Here is a 22362-nt window from a genome sequence, read left to right on the forward strand (position 1 = left end):
TTATGGGCTTTCAGCCACAAAAAGACTGATAAGCACAGGGTTACAAAGTAAATAAGAGCTATTTGTATCTGTTTACTCGAATGTTTAATAAAGAATTGCTAAAACTTTGAAAAACATTTTCATTTCAATGTGTAATATCTTCTGTATCTAAATGTATTTACTTTGAGATACAAGTAAAAGATATTAACTAAAGGTCTAGGAAAGAAAATACAAGCAAAAGCATGTAAAACCGCTCACTCTGATAGTTGAATGTGATATCTACCTTGCAGCAGCCGGGTAAGCTTAGAGTCTCGGTAGGGTACAAAGCCTCCCTTCCTGTCCTCTCCTAGGGCACTGATCACATTGCCCAGGCACAGCAGTCCTCGGTTAATGTTGATACCTATACACAGAATATTACACAAGATAGAGCAACTTACACCAAAATATGTCAGCCAAGACTTCAGCCCATCAGCCAGTTAATAAGCTACTAGTTGGTTTGTTACAAAACAGAGGAAATATTCAGTGTACCACACTTCCCATCATATCTCTGCATTTGGTCCCTCAGCTGTATTGTAGAAAATCATTAGTATCATATCTATGTTAGATGAATGTTCTAATGCTTATTAGGTGTTCCATTAGTATTATGCGAACATTGCATTATATCTCTGGTGTTTGAATTCCAGTGTGAAATGCGTACATTTTTGATACTGTTTCATGGTAGTTCTATTATTAGGTTTCAATTTACTGTTTTCATGTACCTCATTTATTGTATTTATGTTTATTCTTGGTTATTTTACTATTGTTTTGCGGTTAAAAAGTTTTATGTTAAATTGTACCTGCTGTACACCACCTTAGGTTAATCTTCATAAAGGCAGTTAATAAATCCCAATAAATAAAAATAAGTGTGCATTTGGGGGTGGGGGGGTGGGGAGAGGAGAGAAGAGACTTAGTGCTATATACATCACCATCCTTGGGAGAAATGTATCACACTAAAAAAAAAAATCCCTAGGAAAAAGGAAGTAAACCAAACTACAGGTTACAAGTGCCTATCTGAGGAGCAGAACTGCATTATACACACTGTTCTGACAGGAATTTACCAGAGGCTGATATAAAACATGCCACAGGTCAGGCCCCAGTTACTAACAACTGTGTAACTACTGGGACATGGAAGCATTGGCATTTGTGCACGCAATTACAAAACAAGGCCACATTTATCAGACGTTCTTTGGCAGGAGGCAAAAATTACACTGAGCAATAGAAATATTTAGCTTTATACTCCACATACCCCGATCTAAAATTAGGTTTATTATTCTCATATGTACAACATGCTATCCAGTCTTTTGTAGTTGAGTGCCACATATACGATTACCTCCCAGCTGGAGAGAGATATGTGCACTTGGTGCAGAGCGTTTCCAGGCTCTCAGAGAACAAGTACATCTGGTGGCTAGTGATAGCCCTCCACCTTAACACCTGTACAGTTAGCAATACTGTGCAAGGACCCTGAACTATTCATGACCTTGTACGTACACAATCCAATAGCCTAAGCAAGTCAGTACATATTGCAGCTGGCCTCACCCAGCTCCCATGAGGATTCGTAGTGACACACATGATACCACCATCTGCTATACAGACAATGTGTACCAGGGTATGATAGATACATCTGACATCCTTATGGTTCTGCAGCCTGATTAGTTTCCTGCCGATGTAGCTAACACACATCCTTTCTATGCTGGGAATGGAATTGCAGTGGGAAGCACAGAAGCATGTGTTTACACTATTCTAAGATAACCTATGTAAGACAACTTTGGGAAAATACCTGACAGTCCCTGAGCAGTGCTTTGCAGCCAGTATCTGAGAAAGGACTTTCCCCTCAGCTAACGATACTATTTTATTGCCTTTGCCAGATTATTCTCCTGTACTGTAAGTACCTTACATTTATTGTATTATTTATGATATTCTTTCTGCCATACAATCAAATTACCTATGTTGTATACCTGATATTGTTGGTTATGTTTATCCCCGAACACCTCCCTTCTAAAGGTAGCCATGTAAAGGCTACCAGGGCAGCTACCTAGCTCCCAACACTAGAGTAGCAGAACTGATAAGCAGATGATCAAAAGCCCTGCGCTGTTCCAAACAGCACTCTAAAAATAGCGCTGGAACAGCGCAGGGCTTTACCGCCCCTATGATCAGAGATAATTGCATGTGAATTTAAGCACGCAATTCTCTCTGATCATAGGGTAGAACTGCAGGAGGACTGCGGAGATTGAGTGGCAGCACCGGTGGTTGGGAGGCGGGGCTAGTACTGGGCAGACTTCTACGGTCTGTGCCCTGAAAATGGTAGATACAAATCAAGGTCAGGTATACATATAAAGTAGCGCATACGAGTTTATCTTGTTGGGCAGACTGGATGGACCATACAGGTCTTTTTCTGCCGTCACCTACTAAGTAAGTTACTTCTTTGACAGGTCTGGGCTTTGAGGAGCTAGATGTAATGCTGACTGCAGGAACCAAGCCCAACCACTGCTTCATAAACAGTGTATAGTGCCCTCGGGCCAACGGCGGCCAGCGTTTTGCTTCGCTGCATCAGGGTCCCGAATGGCAAAAATTATTAGGCTTAGTCTCACTAAATACAGCACAAGTCTATCAGTTACCATACTTGTCACTTTACTGCGCAGACCATAAGTCATGGTCTTGTCAGTTATCATTTACTATGTACAATATGCAAACACTAACCCATCTGGAGACACTGCAATATCCCTAAACACATTTACCTTCCCTTAGCCGATCTCCCTCGGCTTTTGTCTTTTTTTGTCTTTCAGATCCTGCCAAATCCACCAGGTGTAACTTGCACCGAAAGCTGACGTTCCTATTTGAAAGGCAGAAATATGACACAGATCAGCTAGAATTTCCACAATTACAAGACAAAACTCCCTGTTCTAGCACTGCAAAAATCCGAATAAGCAGAATCTACCTAAAAGGGCTGTGTGTCTCTAACACTACAGAAATTCTAAGCAATATAAAAAAAAAAAAAACACCCAGCTTTTGCCCTCCAGGGATGACTACTATAAATTTCACTTACTACAGAAACTTTGTGTGTGTGTGTGGGGGGGGGGGGGGGCCTCAAATGTTGGTCAGACTATATCACAGCCAAGACTGTCTAGAGTTAAATTAGGAGGCTATGTTTTATGCAAATCACACAGGGCAAGATGCACAAAGGGAATCACATGAAAATGAGCTGCACGGATCCCCATTTGTGTATCACTTGCTGTTTGGGAGTCTGACCTGTCAAATGCATTTGACAGCTCTGATGCACTGACCCCACACTTTTTAAAATGTTCCCTGGTGGTCCAGTGGACTCTCACCTCTCCCCCAATTTTTTTCCCCATTGTTGGTCCAATGGACCTTGACTCCCTCCCCACCTTTTTTTCCCGTGGGTGGTCTAGTGAACCAGATACCTTCTCCCCCCCCCTCCCTGTACTTTTAGAAGGTGGAGGCAGGAGCAGCAGCTCCTCCCTGGGCCCGCACAGAACAAAATGGTGGTGGCCAGGCCCTGCCCAGCACATTCTGGGATGCACTGAGCAGAGCTAAATACCATATAAGGAGTGGCCTAGTGGTTAGAGCACCACTCGACATCCAGAGGTGCCCGGTTCAAATCCCACTGCTGCTCCTTGTGATCATCTGCAAGTCAGTCACTTAACCCGCCATTGCCTCAAGTACAAACTTAGATTGTGAGCCCTCCTGGGACAGAGAAATACCCAGAGCTGCTACTGAAAAAGGTGTGAGCAAAATCCAAATAAAGAATACTAAAGAGCTCATTGAAATACATTTGCATGGGGTTTTCGGTGGCTGCTAACTGCACTCATTAAAGCCAAGGAAAATCCTTTTGCATATTACTATCTGATTGCTTGCTTTAGACTGGCTAGAACCAATCTAAAACAAATGTTAATAGAACGGTAAGCTTTGTGCATCTGGCCCACAGTTGACGCAGAACGATGAACAGAAAATGGCTGCAGCCCGGTACATACTTATCAGCTTTCTTGTTCTGCTCGATAGTAATGGTGAATATGGCATGCGATCGGGAGGACTGGGAATTCATAGCTGTAGAGGCCACAGTGCGGCAGTTGTTACCCTGCTCCAGGCAGAGAACAGTATCCAGTGCACAGGTCACTTCTCGTTCCGTCAATCCAACAATCTGATTACAGGGAAAGGAGACATTTCCCATTTTACCCAGCATCTTTTATTTCTGGGACATGTCCCAAACCAGTTCTACTTAAAACAGTATTTGAAAAAAAAAAAAAAAAAAACATTTCTACGCACCTCGAAATAAGTTTGTACAAACACATACCTTTATGTTTTCCTTATGATCTTCACGAATACTGATCTGGGAGGACTTCTCATTAGATGGACACAGCAAATCTAGGATTTCCTCATTATAAATCTGAATGTAGAAGAAAAAAAAGCATCTTAAGTAGTAAAGGAGCATCCTACTCCAAATTAAGCATAGAAAAGAGACATTCAGATAAGCCACAGTAGCACATCAACCAGTGAAAGCACATTCCTAGGAAAGATGCCACGGACAGTTACCAAGAACTGCAGAAATGGAGAAAATCTTACCTGTTGACTTCCTTTCCTTCAATCCTCCTAAACAGGCCAGACGTGTGGGTTTATGCCACACTATCAGCAGATTGAGAGATTGCTACAATTTATCCGTGATAGACAAAGCATGTCAGTATCATGACACTGAAGCAGTGAATGCCAGAAAAAAAATGGAACTATAAATAGAAAAAAAACCATAACACTTTTCTCCAGTTCTAAAGGGGAAAAGAATCAAGTTTCCACGAACTAGCAAGATAAGGCCCCTCAAGCAGCAATCGATTGTGTACAGCCTTTGACTTCCAGGAAGGGCTCTAGACTAGACCAGAATGATCCAAAGAAAAGAAATTAACAAGTAACGGGTAAGAATTTCTCATTATCTTGCTAAACCAGTCTAGATCTGTGGGAAATACACAAACCCTTACTAATGTGGGTTGCAGACAAGGCTACAATGAGAATATGCCCCAAAGGTTCTTTACTGAGGTACGGGCCAAGGAAGCAGCAGACAGAAAATGACAGCAAATGAGACCACATGGTCCACCCAACCTGCCCATCCATACCAACTACTAAGCTCTACAACTGTCTCCCCATTACAGATTTTGTCTTAAGCTATTTTGAATTGAGAGAGAGAGATCTTGCCAGGTACGACCAGGATTGGCCACTATTGGAAACAGGATACTGGGCTTGGACCTTTGATCTGTTCCGGTATGACAACGCTTACAATTCTCATCTTTATCATCCCCACAGGAAGGCTGTGAAAGATACCACCATCAGGTTTCAACAGATGATGAGATTACCCAAGTTCAATTTTACACTTAGTGTATCAAAGTAAGGTATATCCGGCATAAAAAAGGGAGAAATTATTGATAAGATAGAAATTAAATATATAGAAAGATAAAACTTGTCCCAAGCTCTTCAAATTTAGACAGTTAATTTGAGCCACCTTTACCAGAAGGCTTTTCCACATATTCACCACCTTTCCACAAAGTATTTTTGGTTACTCCTCAGGAGGCCCCATGGGTAGGAGGGAGAAAAATGGAAGAAAGCACAATTTTCAGCTCCCCCACCCACCCAAAAGTCATTTTTAGTTGAAACCGGAAAAAAAAAAAAAAAAGTAAAATAACCTTTCAGCCAAAAACCAAGTAGAAAAGGGATTTGCGTCAGTTTTGGTGCTACCAAAACCAAAATTTGGTCAGTCTTTACAAGATACTTAGAGACATTATCACCTTTTTCCTGCTAGCTATTCCGCAGCCAATTGTCAAGATAAAGGAGCACATGCACTCCCAGACTGCGTAGCGACGCTGCAACTACTGCTAGGCATTTTGTGACTACTATGGGAGCTGACACTAGGCCAAATGGCAGTACGTGGTACTGAAAGTGCTGCGTTCCCCAGTCGAAATCGAAGATACTTCCTGTGCATATATGCATCCTTCAAGTTCAGAGAGCATAGCCAATCGTTTTCCTGAATCACGGGAAGAAGGATGCTCAAGGAAACTATCCTGAACTTTTCTCAAACTAGCAATGAGTTCAGAGCCCTTAGATCTAGGATGGGACACCGCCGCCGCCCCCCCCCCCCCCCCCCCCCCCCCAGTTCTCTTCTGCACAAGGAAGTACCTGGAACAGAATCCCAACCCTTCTTCCCCTGGTGGAACGGGTTCGACCGCATGGGCCTCTAGAAGGGAGGAAAGTCCCTCTGCAAGTACCTGCCTGTGCTTGGAGCTGTAAGAATGAGCTCCCAGTGGGCAATTTGGAGGTTTGGAATCCAGAACGAGGGTGTATCTTAACCGGACTCTTGAAGAGCCCACCGGTACGGACACTTTTAGTTTGGCTATGCTTTCTTGGAGCCAGTCAAAAGCCCGTCCCTTGCTTTTCCTAGGGACCAGTAGGGGCCTTGGGCGCATGCTGTTGATGGGAACGAGCGTGCTGGGGCTGAGCCTGAGTAAGCTGGCGAGATGTCGGAGTGTACCTATGCCTGGAATAGGATTAGGGGGCACTCCGTGGTCCACCAAAATACCTCCTAGTTGAGGCAGCAGTAGCAGAAGGCGCCTGGTGGGAGAGAGAAGCCATAGCATCTGTGTGCTTCTTGATCTGGTCAAACAGATCTTCTACCTTCTTGCCGAAAAGATTATACCCCCGGCAGGGAACATTCGCTATTCTCTGCTGGACCGAGCAGTCCAGGTCAGAAACACAGCCATGAGAGTCTGCACATTGCTATACCTCGGGCAGAGATTCTGGATGCCATATCAAAAAGTGTCGTATGTGCTCTTGGCCAGAAATTTACGACACGCCTTTTGCTGCCTAACCAGCTGGCAAAAGGGTTCGGCCTGCTCCGGTGGGAGGGCATTGACCAAACTAGTCAGCTGCCGCACAGAGTTCTGCAAATGGATGCTCGTGAAGAGCTGGTATGACTGGATACGGGCTGTGAGCATAGCGGCCTGATACATCTTCCTCCTAAAAGAGTCCAAGGTCCTAGCTTCTCTGCCTGGGGGCACCGAAGCATAGTCCCTAAAACTATTGGCTCTTTTGAGGACGGAATCCACCACCATGGAGTTATGGGGTAACTGAGACCTCATCAACCCAGGTTCACCGTAGATCCGATACTGGGATTCTGTCTTCTTAGGGATCACGGGACCAGACAGAGGGGACGCCCAATTCCGCATAAAGACTTCCCGGAGTACCTTATGCAAAGGAGCTGTCACTGCCTCTTTAGGTGGAGAGGTGTAGTCCAGGACCTCGGGCATCTCAGCCCTGGGCTCATCCTCCACGTCTATGGGGAATGGAATGGCCTAAGCCATTTCCCCTACAAAAGATAAGAAGAGGATCTCAAGAGGAGAGTCTCCTTTCACGTGGAGAAGGTTCAGAGGGAATCCCAAAGGACTCATCGGAGAAGTACCTGGGATCTTCCTCTGACTCCCACGAGCGCTCCTCCTCGGTGTCAGAAAGCACTTACCTGAGTGACCTTTGAAACCATACCCACCTCGGCACCAAAAATCCATGGTCTTGATGGCAATGTTGAGGGGCCAACCCCCAAATGGACTACAGGGAAGCTTCCTTCATTGACGTCGAGGCCGTGTCGAACCGGACCCCCAAATAGTCTAGAGATTGAGAAGGGGTCAGGTGACTTTTGGGTATATTGACGACCCAGCCCAGAGATTGAAGTACTGAGACCACTCTGGCTGTTACATGACTCTTCTGCAGAGTCCGCTCTGATGAGCCAGTTGTCGAGGTACGGGTGGAACCCTGATACCCTCTCGCCTGAGAAAGGCAGCTACTACCAGCATTACCTTGGAAAAGGTTCGGGGAGCTGTGGTGAGGCCAAAAGGCAAGGCCCAAAACTGGAAATGTTTTCCCAACATCGCAAGCCAGAGAAACCGGCGGTGCGGTGGCCAAATAGGAATGTGCAAGTAAGCTTCTTTCAGGTCCAGAGACGTGAGAAACTCTCCTGGCTGCACCGCCGCAATGACGGAGCGCAGGGTTTCCATGCGAAAGTGATTGGTGACTTCAAGTCGAGGATGGGCCGAAAAACCCTCCTTTTCGCAGCACCACAAAATAAATGGAGTAACGACCGTAGCTGATCTTGGCAGGAAGCACAGGGACCACCGCCCCGAGGTGCAACAAACCTTGCAAGGTCTCCTCTACCGCCGCCCGTTTGACGGCAGAGCCGCATCGGGACTGCACAAACACGTCTTTCACCGGGGCATTGAATTCTATTCTGTAGCCAACTCTGATCAGGTTCATTCCTCGAGAAAAAGAGGGAAAGACGTCCTATTGCAGGAATCGAGGAGTGAACCGGTGCACCATCATTGAGAGGGTCACCCATGAACTCTAGGCCTTGAGCCGGCCGCTGCGGAACGTTTGTCCGAGGGAAAGGAGTTCCTCTGCTGAAAGCGGGCAGGTGAAGTAAACCCAGCAGAACACCCCGGGCAGTACCTTCTAGCTTCACGGAAGCGAGGTCTGACCAGATCATAGAGGGCATCAGACAAACATGACAAGGCCGACTCCATCCGCGGTGCCACCTCCGCTCCATCCCCGGGCTGTTCCACTGCCTGTTGCAACCAAGCGAGGCAGGCTCGAGCAGCATAACAACTGCACACAGATGCCCGTAAGGCTAGGCCTGAAATCTCAAAGTATAGTTTGATTACTCATTCCAGACGTCGGTCCTGCACGTCCTTCAGGGCAACCCCTCCCTCTACTGGGAGGGTAGTCTTTTTCATCACAGCCGTGACTAGGGCAGCCACTTTAGGCACAGCCAAGCGTGCCAAGTGCTCCTCACTGAGAGGGTATAAGTGCCCCATTGCCCTGGCAACTTTCAAATGCCCCTCGGGGTCAGCCCATTGAACAGAAATAAGCTCTTAGATGGAGTCATGCAAAGCAAAGGCTCGAGCAGGCTTCTTAGTACTTGCCATCCTCAGATTACCAGAGGAGGCTTCGCCCATCACAGGATCTTCAATAGAGAGGGCCTGTAAGGCATCAGAAATAAGCACTGGCAGTTCCTTGCGGTGAAAAATCCTAACCGCAGTGGGATCATCTGGATCCAATGGCAATCCTACACCTTCCTCTGGCTCTTCGGACCACAAAGGCCTGCCAGACCCCTCAGAATCCCCACAGCCCGACCACCAGGGGGGGGGGGGGGGTGCGCCACTCTCTGAAGGGGAATGTACCCTTCTGCGCTTGTCTTGCAGCCAACTGTCTGGGGAAAAACGCCTGATGGCAATCCCTGGCCAGTCTCCACCAGAGGGGAACCAGGTAGCAACGCAGAGACAGACATCTACTACTACTTAACATTTCTAAAGCGCTACTAGGGTTATACAGCGCTGTACAATTTAACATAGGACAGTCCCTGCTCAAGGGGCTTACAATCTGAAGGACAAATGTACAGTCAATCAAATAGGGGCAGTCAAATTGGGGCAGTCTAGATTTCCTGAATAGGTATAAAGGTTAGGTGCCGAAAGCAACATTGAAGAGGTGGGCTTTGAGCAAGGATTTGAAGATGGGTAGGGAGGGGGCTTGGCGTAAGGGCTCAGGAAGTTTATTCCAAGCATAGGGTGAGGCGAGGCAGAAAGGGCGGAGCCTGGAGTTGGCGATGGTGGAGAAGGGTACTAAGAGGAGGGATTTGTCCTGTGAGCGGAGGTTTCGGGTGGGAACGTAAGGGGAGATGAGGGTAGAGAGGTAATGAGGGGCTGCAGACTGAGTGCATTTATAGGTAAGAAGGAGAAGCTTGAACTGTACGCGGTATCTGATCGGAAATCCAAGAAGACAGGAGGAGCCTCCACGGAAAGTCAAAGCAAAACAGCAAAAGTAGAGGCTGACAAATGCGCAAATCAATAGGGAGATAATATCAAAACCAGTTTATTCTAAATATTCATATCAAGGACCCGACACGGTCCGTGTTTTGGCACCAAAGCGCCTGCCTCAGGGGTCACAATCAACTTTCTCTGAGAAGAAGCTGATAGGCTTGAATAATTCCTTTATGTATGCACGTGGTTATAAAAACAAGTCAATCCACAGAGAGAACAAAAGAACAGCCAACCATGTGACCTGGTGTTTGCTGATCGGTTGGCTGTTCTTTTGTTCCCTCTGTGGATTAACTTGTTTTTATAACCACGTGCATACATAAAGGAATTATTCAAGCCTATCAGCTTCTTCTCAGAGAAAGTTGATTGTGACCCCTGAGGCAGGCGCTTTGGTATCTGATCGGAAGCCAGTGAAGTGACCTGAGGAGAGGGGTGATAGGAGTATATCGGTTCAGGTGGAATATAAGACGTGCAGCAGAGTTCTGAACGGATTGAAGGGGGGATAGATGGTTAAATGGGAGGCCAGTGAGCAGTAGGTTGCAGTAGTTAAGGCGAGAGGTAATGAGAGAGTGGACGAGAGTTCGGGTGGTGTGCTCAGAGAGGAAAGGGCGAATTTTGCTGATGTTAAAGAGAAAGAAACGACAGGTCTTGGTTATCTGCTGGATATGCGCAGAGGAGGAGAGGGAGAAGTCAAAAATGACTCCGAGGTTGCGGGCACATGAGACGGGGAGGATGAGGGTGTTATCGACAGATAGAGAGTGGAGGAAGAGGAGAAGTGGGTTTAGGTGGAAAGACGATAAGCTCGGTCTTGGCCATGTTCAGTTTCACGTGGCGGTTGGACATCCATGTAGCAATGTCGGATAAGCAGGCTGATACTTTGACCTGGGTCTCCGCAGTGATGTCTGGTGTGGAGAGATACAGCTGGGTGTCATCAGCATAAAGATGATACTGGAAACCATGAGATGAGATCAGTGAGCCCAGAGAGGAGGTGTAGATTGAAAAAATAAGGGGTCCAAGGACAGATCCCTGGGGAACTCCAACAGAGCGGGATGGGGGTGGAGGAAGATCCCTGAGAGTGAAGGTACGGTGGGAGAGATAGGAGGAGAACCAGGAGAGGACAGAGCCCTGGAACCCAAATGAGGACAGTGTGGCAAGAAGTAAACCATGATTGACAGTGTCAAAAGCGGCGGATAGATCGAGGAGGATGAGGATGGAGTAGTGGCCTCTGGATTTGGCAAGAAACAGGTCATTACAGACTTTAGAGTGCTGTTTGTCGAGTGTAGATGGCGAAAACCGGATTGAAGCGGATCGAGGATGGCACGAGAGGAGAGAAAATGAAGGCAGAACTCTTTTTAACATGAACGCTTTATGTAAAAGCAACACAAACTCAGTGGAGAAAGGCTCACCCTGGCCTCCAGGTTCCAATCCGGGGTAAGAAGCTCCTTGGGTAGCCTCTATCCGAGGCGCTCCTCTGGCCTCAGACTCCTCCACTCCTGCAAGGGAGGGGTGGGGGGGGGGGGGTCGAGCTATGCGGCGCATCCAAGATGGCGCTTGCTGCCAGCTCCACCGAGTGGGAAGAAACATTGCTCGCCATGCTCGGGCCGGCCCTGACATCTGAAGAGCACGATTTACAGGGCCCCCGCTATGGATCTGCGCTTGCCACAACGTGAACAGCGCTTAACAACCTCCGCAGCCATTGCCGAAAACGGCGGAAAATTTCTAAATGGCGGATTCGCGCCAAAAACATCCCGATCGCGGGCCCTCCCCGGAGGAGCTACAAGAACTCTTACCTCACCAGACCGAGTCCCAGAGCTCCGGTCACGCTGCACAAACAGAAGGAAGCCTCAGAATCGCAGCGCTAACAAGCGCGTTGCGGTTTGTTTGTTTTTAACGCTGTGAGGAAAGTTAGAGGCAACAGCTACAGAGGCACTCCAGAGGTTCAGGAGAGTGGGAAAGGCAGGGAAAGGACGAACCAATGTGCCTGCATCCACATAGAACAGTGTGGGACGAACCAATGTGCCTGCATCCACATAGAACAGTGTGGGAAAGGCAGAGACAGGGCAAACCTATATGCCTGCATCCACATAGGGGGAAGGGTAAGGCAGGGAAAGGGCAAACCTATGTGCCTTTAAAGTGGGCACCACCAGCCACAACACCCCTGCTACAACTGGTCAAACCACAGGAGCCACCCCAGGCAGATTTCTGAAGGAGCTGAATAAGCTGCATCCACCCTGCTGGGGAGATAGAGAATACTGAGAGGCAGATGGAGCTAGCTGTCCTAGAGGCACTATGGTTTTCAGTGTTCTCTATCTCCCCCTGCTGGTAGGTGGACACAACCCATTCGTAATGGATTCATCTGCTGCTGACGACAAGGAAGCACTGGATACACCATGAATGGGTATCGGTGCATGAGGTGGTCCAGTTGCACAGATTACAGCTTTTAAAGCCGCTGGGAGGGAAGACAGCACAGGCTAAATCAAAAGTCTCGATTGTGCCAAGAAAGAGGACACAAAAAGAGGGAAGGACCCGGCCGAGCAGCCTAAAAACGACTGCAACGGAAAAGAAAGGAAACTTTACCGGGACAAAATAAAAAAGGGGAATAACACTATTTTTTTTAAACAAAACGAAACCAAGAAGGAAGAGATGAAAAAAAATTGCAAAAAAAACACGTCAAGGCTCTTACCCGGGCACAGAGGAGCTACAGAAACTCACTGTTGCTCCTCGTGCAGAAGAAAAAGAACTGAGGAGCATGGCTGCGCGGCAAGACACTCAGCACATGCGCAGTTTGACGGGCTCACACGGCTCTAGCAAATTTTTTGCTAAGTGAAATGCCAACCCAATTATGAGTATAATACAGCCTGCTTGTCCTCAGAGAAAGTCACGTTTGGTATGTTCAGTAGAATACCTAGCAGTATCATTTGTGCCAGCATGGATGAGTAGCATAGGATAGTGGTCAGTAGGCTTGATAAGTCTTGGCAATCTTTCCACTACATCTCGAATCTTAGCACCAGGCAGACAGCACACCTTGCCTTGCATCTTTAAAGAAGGAAAGCTGCAACTTTCTAGGAGTGCTGCAAAAGAGTGAAGGGTGGGATGTACCTAGCGTGGAAACTCCTGCACGTTGCTTAAGAAAAGCCAAAGGACAGCTCTGGCAGTGAGAATCTGTCATATGACATCACCATACAGTGTTCTTGCATCTCCCCTGCCAGCTCCACAGCCAGTGGTAGCTGGATCTAATTTCTGAAGTATTAACAACCCTCCCAGATTCATGCAGCTACTTTCAACATTCTGCAGCAGTTAGAAAGCACATTTTTATGAATCCAATGTCTTTACTTTATAATAATCGTCTTCTAATATTTTGTGCGCTTTGTTAATTTGGTCCTGTCTGAGGGAAAAGGGATGTTAAGTGAACAGTACAAACAAAGGAGAGTTATAGTGAATGAAGAAAAGAAGATCTCAGGGAGCACAGGAAGGGGGGGGGGTGAAGAAGAGAGATATTAAAGAATCAAATCACCATACCCCAGAATCCATCATGCCACTTTGCCCTTCCCTCTAACCCTCACCCCCCATGTTCCATACCAAGTGGAAAGAGAGCAGTTCAGCACCTTTGGATGCACCCTCCCCCTTAGATGCTTAAGAGAGTGCAGAGTACCCCAACACAGCCCAAGGCAAGATATTAAAAAATCTAATCAGGCAGGGAAGGTCCCTGAACCCCACTTACCCAGTATTCAGTCCTTCTATTCCCAAAGATATCCCTCCCCTCCCCCAAGCCAATTCACACTATTCTCTTCATTCACCATCCATCATGCAGCAAGTTACTGTGAGCTGAGTGGCTCAAACGAGCTGCCAGTCAGGCAGTGGAGGATGCAGCCCAAACACGTTTGGTGGTGGGGAGTGGGGCAACACTACAGGACAATGACCCCTGCCCCTACTCGGTCTTCTGCAGATTTGGCAGTTCCTCTTACAGCAGTAGGTTTGGATAATCATGTTTTTATCCAGTTATAAATTTAAAAAAACAAAAAAAAAACCTTACCTCCAGGTATGATACTTTCAGCGAGAACTGCCAGTCTTGCTTTTCTTCAATTTCTTTGAAAAAGGTATTTATGACCCTGGGGATAACTCCCATGGTAGGCTCATCCTCTTGATCTTGGGTATATGTGCCTCCCATGGAGTAGGTTTTTCCTGACCCCGTCTGTCCATATGCCAGGACTGTGGCATTGTACCCTGTCAAAGAAGCACAAGAATCAGCTAACACCCTTTTCAGCTTCCCAAGGAAAGCTCAGCACTGTAGCTATCAATTTAGCAGGGGGGGGGGAGCGTTTATAGAGACAAGAAAATCAAACAGCACTAGTTCCCCTCATATTTATAAGGCTGAATTGCCCCCTCATGGAAGAGCTTGTTGTAAAATGTATATACAAGCTTCAGGCCAAGAACAGCAGCAGCCCCTCCATTATCCCTTTCCTGAAGATACCATTATTGTCCCAAAGTTAAAACATACTGTTTGCAAATTATTTGACATCGAGCAAGCCACATTAGGCTGAGAAGACAGAAATTAAATGTTAATTTTCTGTGTTTCAGTTTTGTAGATAAGTTCTCTTGAGAACGCTGCCATGGTGAAACGTGGTCCCACGTCGGGAATAACAATGGAACATCAATTTTAAATACTCTGAGCACTTACACAAGGGTGTAAACAGCAACAGTTCAACAAGACCCTGATCTGTACAGAAAATGCCCCAAAAATAAGTGTTACACTTATTCATAAGATTTTTTAAGGCGATATTCATCTATACTGAATAAGAGACAGGCAGGAACAGTGCTGTGATGGTCTAGGGTTGTTGTGCAGCATGCTGTTACCGCATATCGCGGTAATTTGCCACAATAGCAAACACTGAGCACTGCAAATTAAAAATATTTAAAAGAACAAAAATTAATAAATGATAAAAGTGAATATTTGAAGCGTAGTAGGTGAATTACACACTGGTGTGAAGAGTAAAACCAAGTTAAAATTGAATGCCAAGAAGTGCAGAGTGACGCATTTGGGGTGTAGAAACCCAAACGAGAGATACCGAATAGTAGGGGAGAGATTAGCAAGCTCGACTCAGGAGAGAGACCTTGGGGTGTTGGTGCCGGAGGATATGAAGGCGAAGAAACAATGTGACAAGGCGACAGCCGTGACTAAAGGATGCTAGGCTGCATAGAGAGGGGTATAACCAGCAGAAAAAAGGAGGTGTTGATGCCCTTCTACAAGTCATTGGTGAGGCCCCGCTTGGAGTATTGTGTTCAGTTTTGGAGACCGTATCTGGCTAAAGATGTAAAATGACTGGAAGTGGTGCAAAGAAAAGCTACGAAAATGGTATGGGATTTGCGTTGCAAACCGTACGAGGAGAGACTTGCCGACCTGAACATGTATACCTTGGAGGAAAGGAGAAACAGGGTGACATGATACAGATGTTTAAATATTTGACAGGTTTTAATCCGCATACAAACCTTTTCCAGAGACGGGAAGGTGGTAGAACTAGAGGACATAAATTGAGGTTAAGGGGGGCAGACTCAGGAGTAATGTCAGGAAGTATTTTTTCACGGAGAGGGTGGTGGATACGTGAAAAGCCCTCCCGCAGGAGGTGGAGGAGATGAAAACGGTAATGGAATTCAAAGGAATCCTGTTTAGAAGGAATGGCTCTATGGAATCTTAGCAGACATTGGGTGGTGATGGCGGTATTTGGAGAACAAAACCGGTGCAAGGCGGACTTCTATGTCTGTGCCCTGAGAAAGGCAGGGACAAATCAAACTCGGATATACATATAAAGTATTAAATACCATGTAAAATGAGTTTATCTTGTTGGGCAGACTGGATGGACTGTTCAGGTCTTTATCTGCCATCATGTTACTATGGAAATACTGCTGAACAAACGCAAGAAGACAAGTCTCAGTTGAGAGGAAGCTTTGGAAATAAGGGGGAATAGGATGACGGTAAAAGGAGAGACCTGGGAGTAGTCTACAAAAATACTTCTTTAAAAAAGTGTAATAGATGCACAGACCAGTCTTCCTGGTAGAAAAATAGATCTCCTAAGGGAATAAGGAATAGATGGTATGGACAGGCAGACGGGGTAAATCATATCTTTATCTGCCATCATTTTCTTTAACATACTATGTAAAGCAGCTCCCATATAAGGGGGGAAAAAAAAAGGTCAAAAGGAATACTTGGGATACAAGTATTAAGATCCTGTTGTGACTCGAGCAGTGAGCTCTTGTGCCCCGACTGAGCGGAGTTGCACCGCGCTCGGCCAGGCAGCCGGACAACCCCTAGCTTCACCTGGGAAGCGACCACCGTTCCCCAGGAGTTGAGCCCCCAGGTGCAGGTGGCCACCAGGACTTCAGGAACCGGATGGGGTTGGGCCACCCAGACCAGGCTAGTGGCAAGGCAGGCGTAACTCGGAGGGTGAGCCGGTATAGTCAAGGGATCAAGGCAGGCAGCAATGCAACAGGTATCAGGTTCAGTCCAAGGGTCAAGGCAGGCAGCAATCTGCAAGTATCAGGTTCAGTCCAAGGTCAAGAAACAGTAGGCAGGTAAAGCAATGGAGCGCACGAGATGAGCACCAAAGCATAGAAGCCGAAGCAAAGTGTGCGGGGAACTGCGGCCCTTAAGTAGTCCCCGCATTAGCTGTAACCACAGGCAGCTGAAGAGACCGCTCCAGATTGGTGCCTGCAAAGGAAAAGGCAGAGCCTCGGGAAAGGCGCCCAATCCCGTGCAACCAGACAATGCGAGCAACCCGCACCAGAAACCGGCATTGCTTCCAGAATGCTGGCCAACGCAACATGGCCGTCCAATGACGAACTGGCCGTGCGGACCGCAACAAGCTGCTGATATGCTCAGAGTGTCTATCTGATGACATTTAACAGTGTAAGTGATCAGCAAGGACAATATAGGGATTTTAGTTATAGGGAAGGCAACACATGGGGGGTCATGAAGGTAATTCATACTTGGAAATCAAGTCTACTGTCTTTATTTATTGCCTTGCTTTGAATTACTTCTAGGGAAGAGCAGCTACGGCAGATATGCGCTTTCTGCCAGGCTCTCATTTTTCAGCCTGAAGACACAGAATTCTGCCTTTCAACAGCAGTAGTTTACAGTTACTCAAGCTTTCTTGATTATGGTTGGCCGTGTCCCCACTCCACAAACCTTATCTGCATTCATGACTACGCACAGCTCATATCACACACACAAGGATTGACTTGGGCTGCACATACAGCAGCAGGACATGTTTACCCTAGCTAAGATAATATTTAACCATCTCTATGACCTCGCATGCAACTTTCTTCAAAATCAATCACCTTACTTTCTTACTCATCTATGTGTTACAACTTTGCCTTACCCCTCACTACCAATTATAATGTTCTAGTACATATTGTGTTGTCATTGCAAGTAGTATACCATGCTATACTTTGTATTGTTCAAATATTTTTACTGCTCTAATTGCCTCCTGCTCATGTTTGACCTATTCTTACTGTATACTACCGCCTTGAATGAATTCCTTCAAAAATGTGGTAAATAAATCCTAATAAATAAATAAATATGTATACCACTAGCTCCTCACCTTTGAATACTCCTTTGATAAGAGGTAAGACAGCAGTAGTGAACACTTCCTCTTGTTCAGTGGATGGGTCAAACACATAATCATAGGTGAAGGATTTCTCATTAGCCACAATCACCTCAGGTGAGAAAAGAAAAAACAATGGAATAAACAAACATTTGTAGTCCATATTCCCACTGGGTTCTATGCAGAACAAGAGACAATAGAGATAATGTAGAAAATTCATAAGTTAACATCTATTGCAACCATCCTCCAGTGGGAAAATTAGGTTCTTACCTTGGTAATTTTCTTTCCTTTAGTCACAGCAGATGAATCCAATACGAATGGGTTGTGTCCATCAACCAGCAGGGGGAGACAGAGAACACTGAAAAACCATAGTGCCTCATGGCCAGCTAGCTCCATCTGCCTCTCCAGTATTTGAAGCTTCCAAAGCAGTATTACACCGCAAAGTAGCATAACATGAACTTTCCTCACAGCGAATGAACGCCCCAGAACAGGAGCAATAACACAAAGGAGGGACGAACTCAACCTCCTTTAACAGAACAGAAATCCTGAAGACTGTTTTCCATCTGCTATGACTAAAGGAAAGAAAATTACCAAGGTAAGAACCTAATTTTCCCTTCCTTGTCATCAAGCAGATGAATCCATTACGAGTGGGACGTATCAAAGCAATCCCTAGATAGGGTGGGAACAAGCCACACCACGCGCCAGCACTTGTGCTGCAAAATGCGTGTCTCTCCTGGCAGCCACATCCAGCCTGTAATGTCGGGCAAAAGAGAGCTTAGAAGCCCATGTCGCTGCAGTGCAAATCTCTTGAAGAGAGTGTACTCCAGTTTCAGCCCAAGAAGAGAACATCCTCTTGTGGAATGTGCCTTGAAGGCTTCAGGTGGAGGCCAGCCAGACAGCAGATAGGCTAAAAAAAATAGCTTCCTTGAGCCAACGGGCTATAGTGGCTTTAGACGCTGGAGACCCTCTGCAAGGACCTGACAACAGGACAAAAAGATGATCAGAGGTCCTAAAAGCATTTGACATACGCAGATACTGCAACAGAGCCCTTTGCACATCCAGAAGGTTCAACTGCCCAAAGGCTTCCGAAAACTCCTTTCTGGAAAAGAAAGGCAGGAAAATAGGCTGGTTTAGGTAAAACGCTGAAACCACTTAGGCAGGAAGGAAAGCATCGTACATATCACTCCAGACTCTGAGAATTGCAGAAAAGGGTCTCAACAGGACAGCGCCTGGAGCTCAGACACCCGTCTCGCCGAAGTAATGGCCACCAAAAAGACCATCTTTAGGGTCACATCCTTCTCTGAAGCTCGCCTTATCGGCTCAAAGGGCAAACACCGAAGGGCCTTTAAAGCTAATCCCAGGTTCCAGGCCAGACACGAAGCTCGCACGGGAGGACAGAGCTGAAGCACCCCTCAGAAACCGTGTCACATCCGGATAAGCAGCCAGGGAGAGGCCAGCGACCTTCCCCTGAAAACATGCCAAGGCTGCCACTTGAACACGCAGGAAATTATAGGCAAGGCCTTTTTGTAAACCATCCTGCAAAAAGTCAAGTATCGGCGAGACAGAAGCCCGCATGGGTGTGATCGCTTTAGAAGCACACCAAGCCTCAAACTGGCGCCAAATCCTGGCATGAGCCACAGAAGTTGAACGCTTGCGGGCCTGTAGGAGAGTGGAAATGACTTTACTGGAATAACCCTTGTCTCTCAATTACGCCCTCTCAATAGCCATGCCGTAAGACCAAAGCGGCAGGTGTCCTCCATGGTCACCGGTCGATGTGACAACAGATTCGGTACCGGAGGCAAAGGAAGGGAAGCCTCTACCAACATCCGCCGAGGTCCGCATACCACGGCCTCCTGGGCCAATCCGGGGCAATGAAAACCACCTCTCCTTGATGTAGCCGAATCCACAGGAGTACTCGCCCTATCAAGGGCCACGGAGGGAACACATACAGGAGGCCCTGAGGCCAGGGTTGAGCCAAGGCATCCAACCTCGCCAAGCGAGGATCTCTCCGTCTGCTGTAAAAGCACGGGACTTTGGCATTTGCGCTTGAGGCCATAAGATCCGCTACGGGCGACCCCCACTTGGCACAGATCTGAAGAAACACTTTTGTCTGCCAGTTCCCACTCCGCTGGGTCGATTTGATGCCTGCTTAGATAATCGGCTTGCAAGTTGCTCTGACCTGCAATGTGAGCTGCTGACAGAAACTACAGATGTAGCTCGGCCCAGTGGCAAATCTGCGCAGCCAGTGCTCTGCACTGAGAGCAACCTTGTCGATTTAAGTAGGCCACTGCTTTCGTGTTGTCCGACAGAACTCTGACAGCTAATCCTTCCAGGGTCGAGTGAAAATCCAGAAGAGTCTGGAAAATCACTTTTAACTCCAAGTGATTGATGGACCACTTCGACTCCTTGGGTGTCCAGAGACCCTGGGCATGCCTTCCCCGGCAATGTGCACCCCAGCCCTTCAGGCTGGCATCTGTTACCACCAGGCACCAATCGGGGAGTGCTAGCGGCATTCCTCGCCACAGCATGCTGTCTGAGAGCCACCACTCCATACTGAGCCGGGCCGCAGGGAGCCACGCGAGTCTGCATTGATAATCCTGAAATATTGGAGACCACCGTTGAAGCAGGGAGCACTGCAGAGGTCTCAGGTGCGCTCTCGCCCATGGCACCACTTCAAGGTGGCTGTCATCGACCCTAACAGCTGGACAATGTTGTTGGGCGAGGCATCCTCAAGGAGCAGATGGGCCTGGTTCTGAAGCTTGCACCACCTTTGCTCGGGAAGAAAAACAAACCCTGAAGCTGTGTCAAACCAGTCCCCCAAATATTCTAGAGATTGAGGGGGGGGTCAGGTGACTTTTGGCTATATTGACGACCCAGCCCAGAGATTGAAGTACTGAGACCACTCTGGCTGTTACCTGATGACTCTCCTCTGCCGAGTCCGCTCTGATGAGCCAGTCGCCTAGGTACGGGTGAACCCAAATACCCCCTCGCCTGAGAAAGGCAGCTACTAGCACCATTACCTTGGAAAAGGTTCGGGGAGCTGTGGCAAGGCCAAAAGGCAAGGCCCGAAACTGGAAATGTTTTCCCATCACTGCAAACAGAAACCTTTGGTGCGGGGGCCAAATAGGAATGTGCAAGTAAGCTTCTTTCAGGTCCAGAGACGTGAGAAACTCTCCTGGCTGTACCGCCACAATGACGGAGCGCAGGGTTTCCATGTGAAAATGCGGCACTCTCAGGGACTTGTTGACTTCTTTAAGTCGAGGATGGGCCGAAAGACCCGTCTTTTCGCGGCACCACAAAGTAAATGGAGTAACGGCCGGAGCCGTGTTCGGCGGGAGGCATCAGGGACACCGCCCCTAGGTGAATCAAGCCTTGCAAGGTCTTCTCTACTGCTGCCCCTTTGACGGCAGAACGGCATCGGGACTCCACAAACAGGTCTCTCACCGGGGCATTGAATTCTATTCTGTAGCCATCTCTGATCAGGTCCAAAACCCACTGATCTGAGGAAATCTTGACCCACTCCTCGAGAAAGAGGGAAAGCCATCCTCCTATTGCAGGAATCGAGGAGAGGGACGGCGTACCATCATTGAGAGGGTCGCCCTTGAACTCCAGGCCTTGACCCGGTCGCTGCAGAACGCTTGTCCAAACGAAAGGAGTTCCTCTGCTGAAAGCGGGCACGAGAAGTGAACCCAGCAGAACGCCCCGGGCGGTACCTTCTAGCTTCACGGAAGTGAGGTCTGTAAGAGGAGGGAACCACCTGACCCTTGGAGAGAGGCCTCAGCCTATCCTCGGGTAAGCGCTGGGGTTTAGCGTCCCCCAGGCCTTTAACAATTTTCTCCAACGCATCACCAAACAGGAGAAGGCCTTGGAAGGGCAACTTCACCAACCTTTGCTTAAGAGGCCATGTCAGCCGCTCAATGCCGTAGCCATAGAAGGCGGCGAGCCGCCACAGCCATCTGTTTAGCCGAAGCTCTGACCAGATCATAAAGGGCGTCAGTCAAGAAAGACAAGGCCGACTCCATCCGCTGTGCCACCTCAGAAAGGGACTCCACTCCATCCCCGGGCTGTTCCACTGCCTGTTGCAACTTTCAAAGGCCCCTCGGGGTCAGCCCATTGAGCCGAAATAAGCTCTTAGATGGAGTCACGCAAAGGAAAGGCTCGAGCAGGCTTCTTAGTACTTGCCATCCTCAGATTACCAGAGGAGGCTTCGCCACTCCCAGGATCTTCAATAGAGAGGACCTGCAAGGCATCAGAAATAAGCACTGGCAGCTCGTCGCGGTGGAAAATCCTCACCGCGAAAGGATCATCTGGATCCGGTGGCAATCCTGCACCTTTCTCTGGCTCTTCAGACCACGAGGGCCTGCCAGACCCCTCAGAATCCTCACATCCCGACCACGGGGGGGGGGCACTCTCTGAAGGGGAATTTACCCTTCTGCGCTTGTCTTGCGGACAACTGTTTGGGAAAAAACGCCTGACGACAATCAGAGGCCACGCTCCACTGGAGGGGGAACAGTTAGCAGGGCCAAACACCCCCTAGTTCAACTGGCTAGTCCTAGCCCAGGAGCAACCTCACACATGAAGAAGAATCCAGGAGCTGGTGAGAAGCAGTCCACCACCTGCTGGAGATAGAGATACTGACTGAGGGGCTGGCTGTCCAGTATCACTGTCTTCAGTTCAGTATCTCCACCTGCTGGTAGATACAACCCACCAGTTTCTGGATTCATCTGCTGCAGAGGCTAAGGAAAAAAAACTTTTGAAGTTTTTTTTTAAGTTCTGTTTGATATATGAAGTTAAAATTTGACTTTTCACATAATTTGAATGCAATGCTGGAATATTTTTTTTCTTATGTTTGACAAATACTACTACTACTACTACTTAACATTTCTAAAGCGCTA

General features: G+C 47.5%; 1 protein-coding gene across 1 annotated transcript in view; it reads right to left on the reverse strand.

Moving 5' to 3' along the window:
- LOC115458807 (chromosome-associated kinesin KIF4-like) overlaps positions 1 to 22362 on the reverse strand; it is a 210843-nt gene that overhangs the window by 174608 nt on the left and 13873 nt on the right. Inside the window, 6 exon segments of the mRNA XM_030188620.1 lie at positions 263 to 379; positions 2754 to 2848; positions 4008 to 4174; positions 4328 to 4420; positions 13903 to 14093; positions 17465 to 17579. Coding sequence (XP_030044480.1) covers positions 263 to 379; positions 2754 to 2848; positions 4008 to 4174; positions 4328 to 4420; positions 13903 to 14093; positions 17465 to 17579 — 778 coding nt within the window.

The sequence above is a fragment of the Microcaecilia unicolor genome, unplaced genomic scaffold (genome assembly GCF_901765095.1).
Source record: "Microcaecilia unicolor unplaced genomic scaffold, aMicUni1.1, whole genome shotgun sequence".
Taxonomy (NCBI): Eukaryota; Metazoa; Chordata; class Amphibia; order Gymnophiona; family Siphonopidae; genus Microcaecilia; species Microcaecilia unicolor.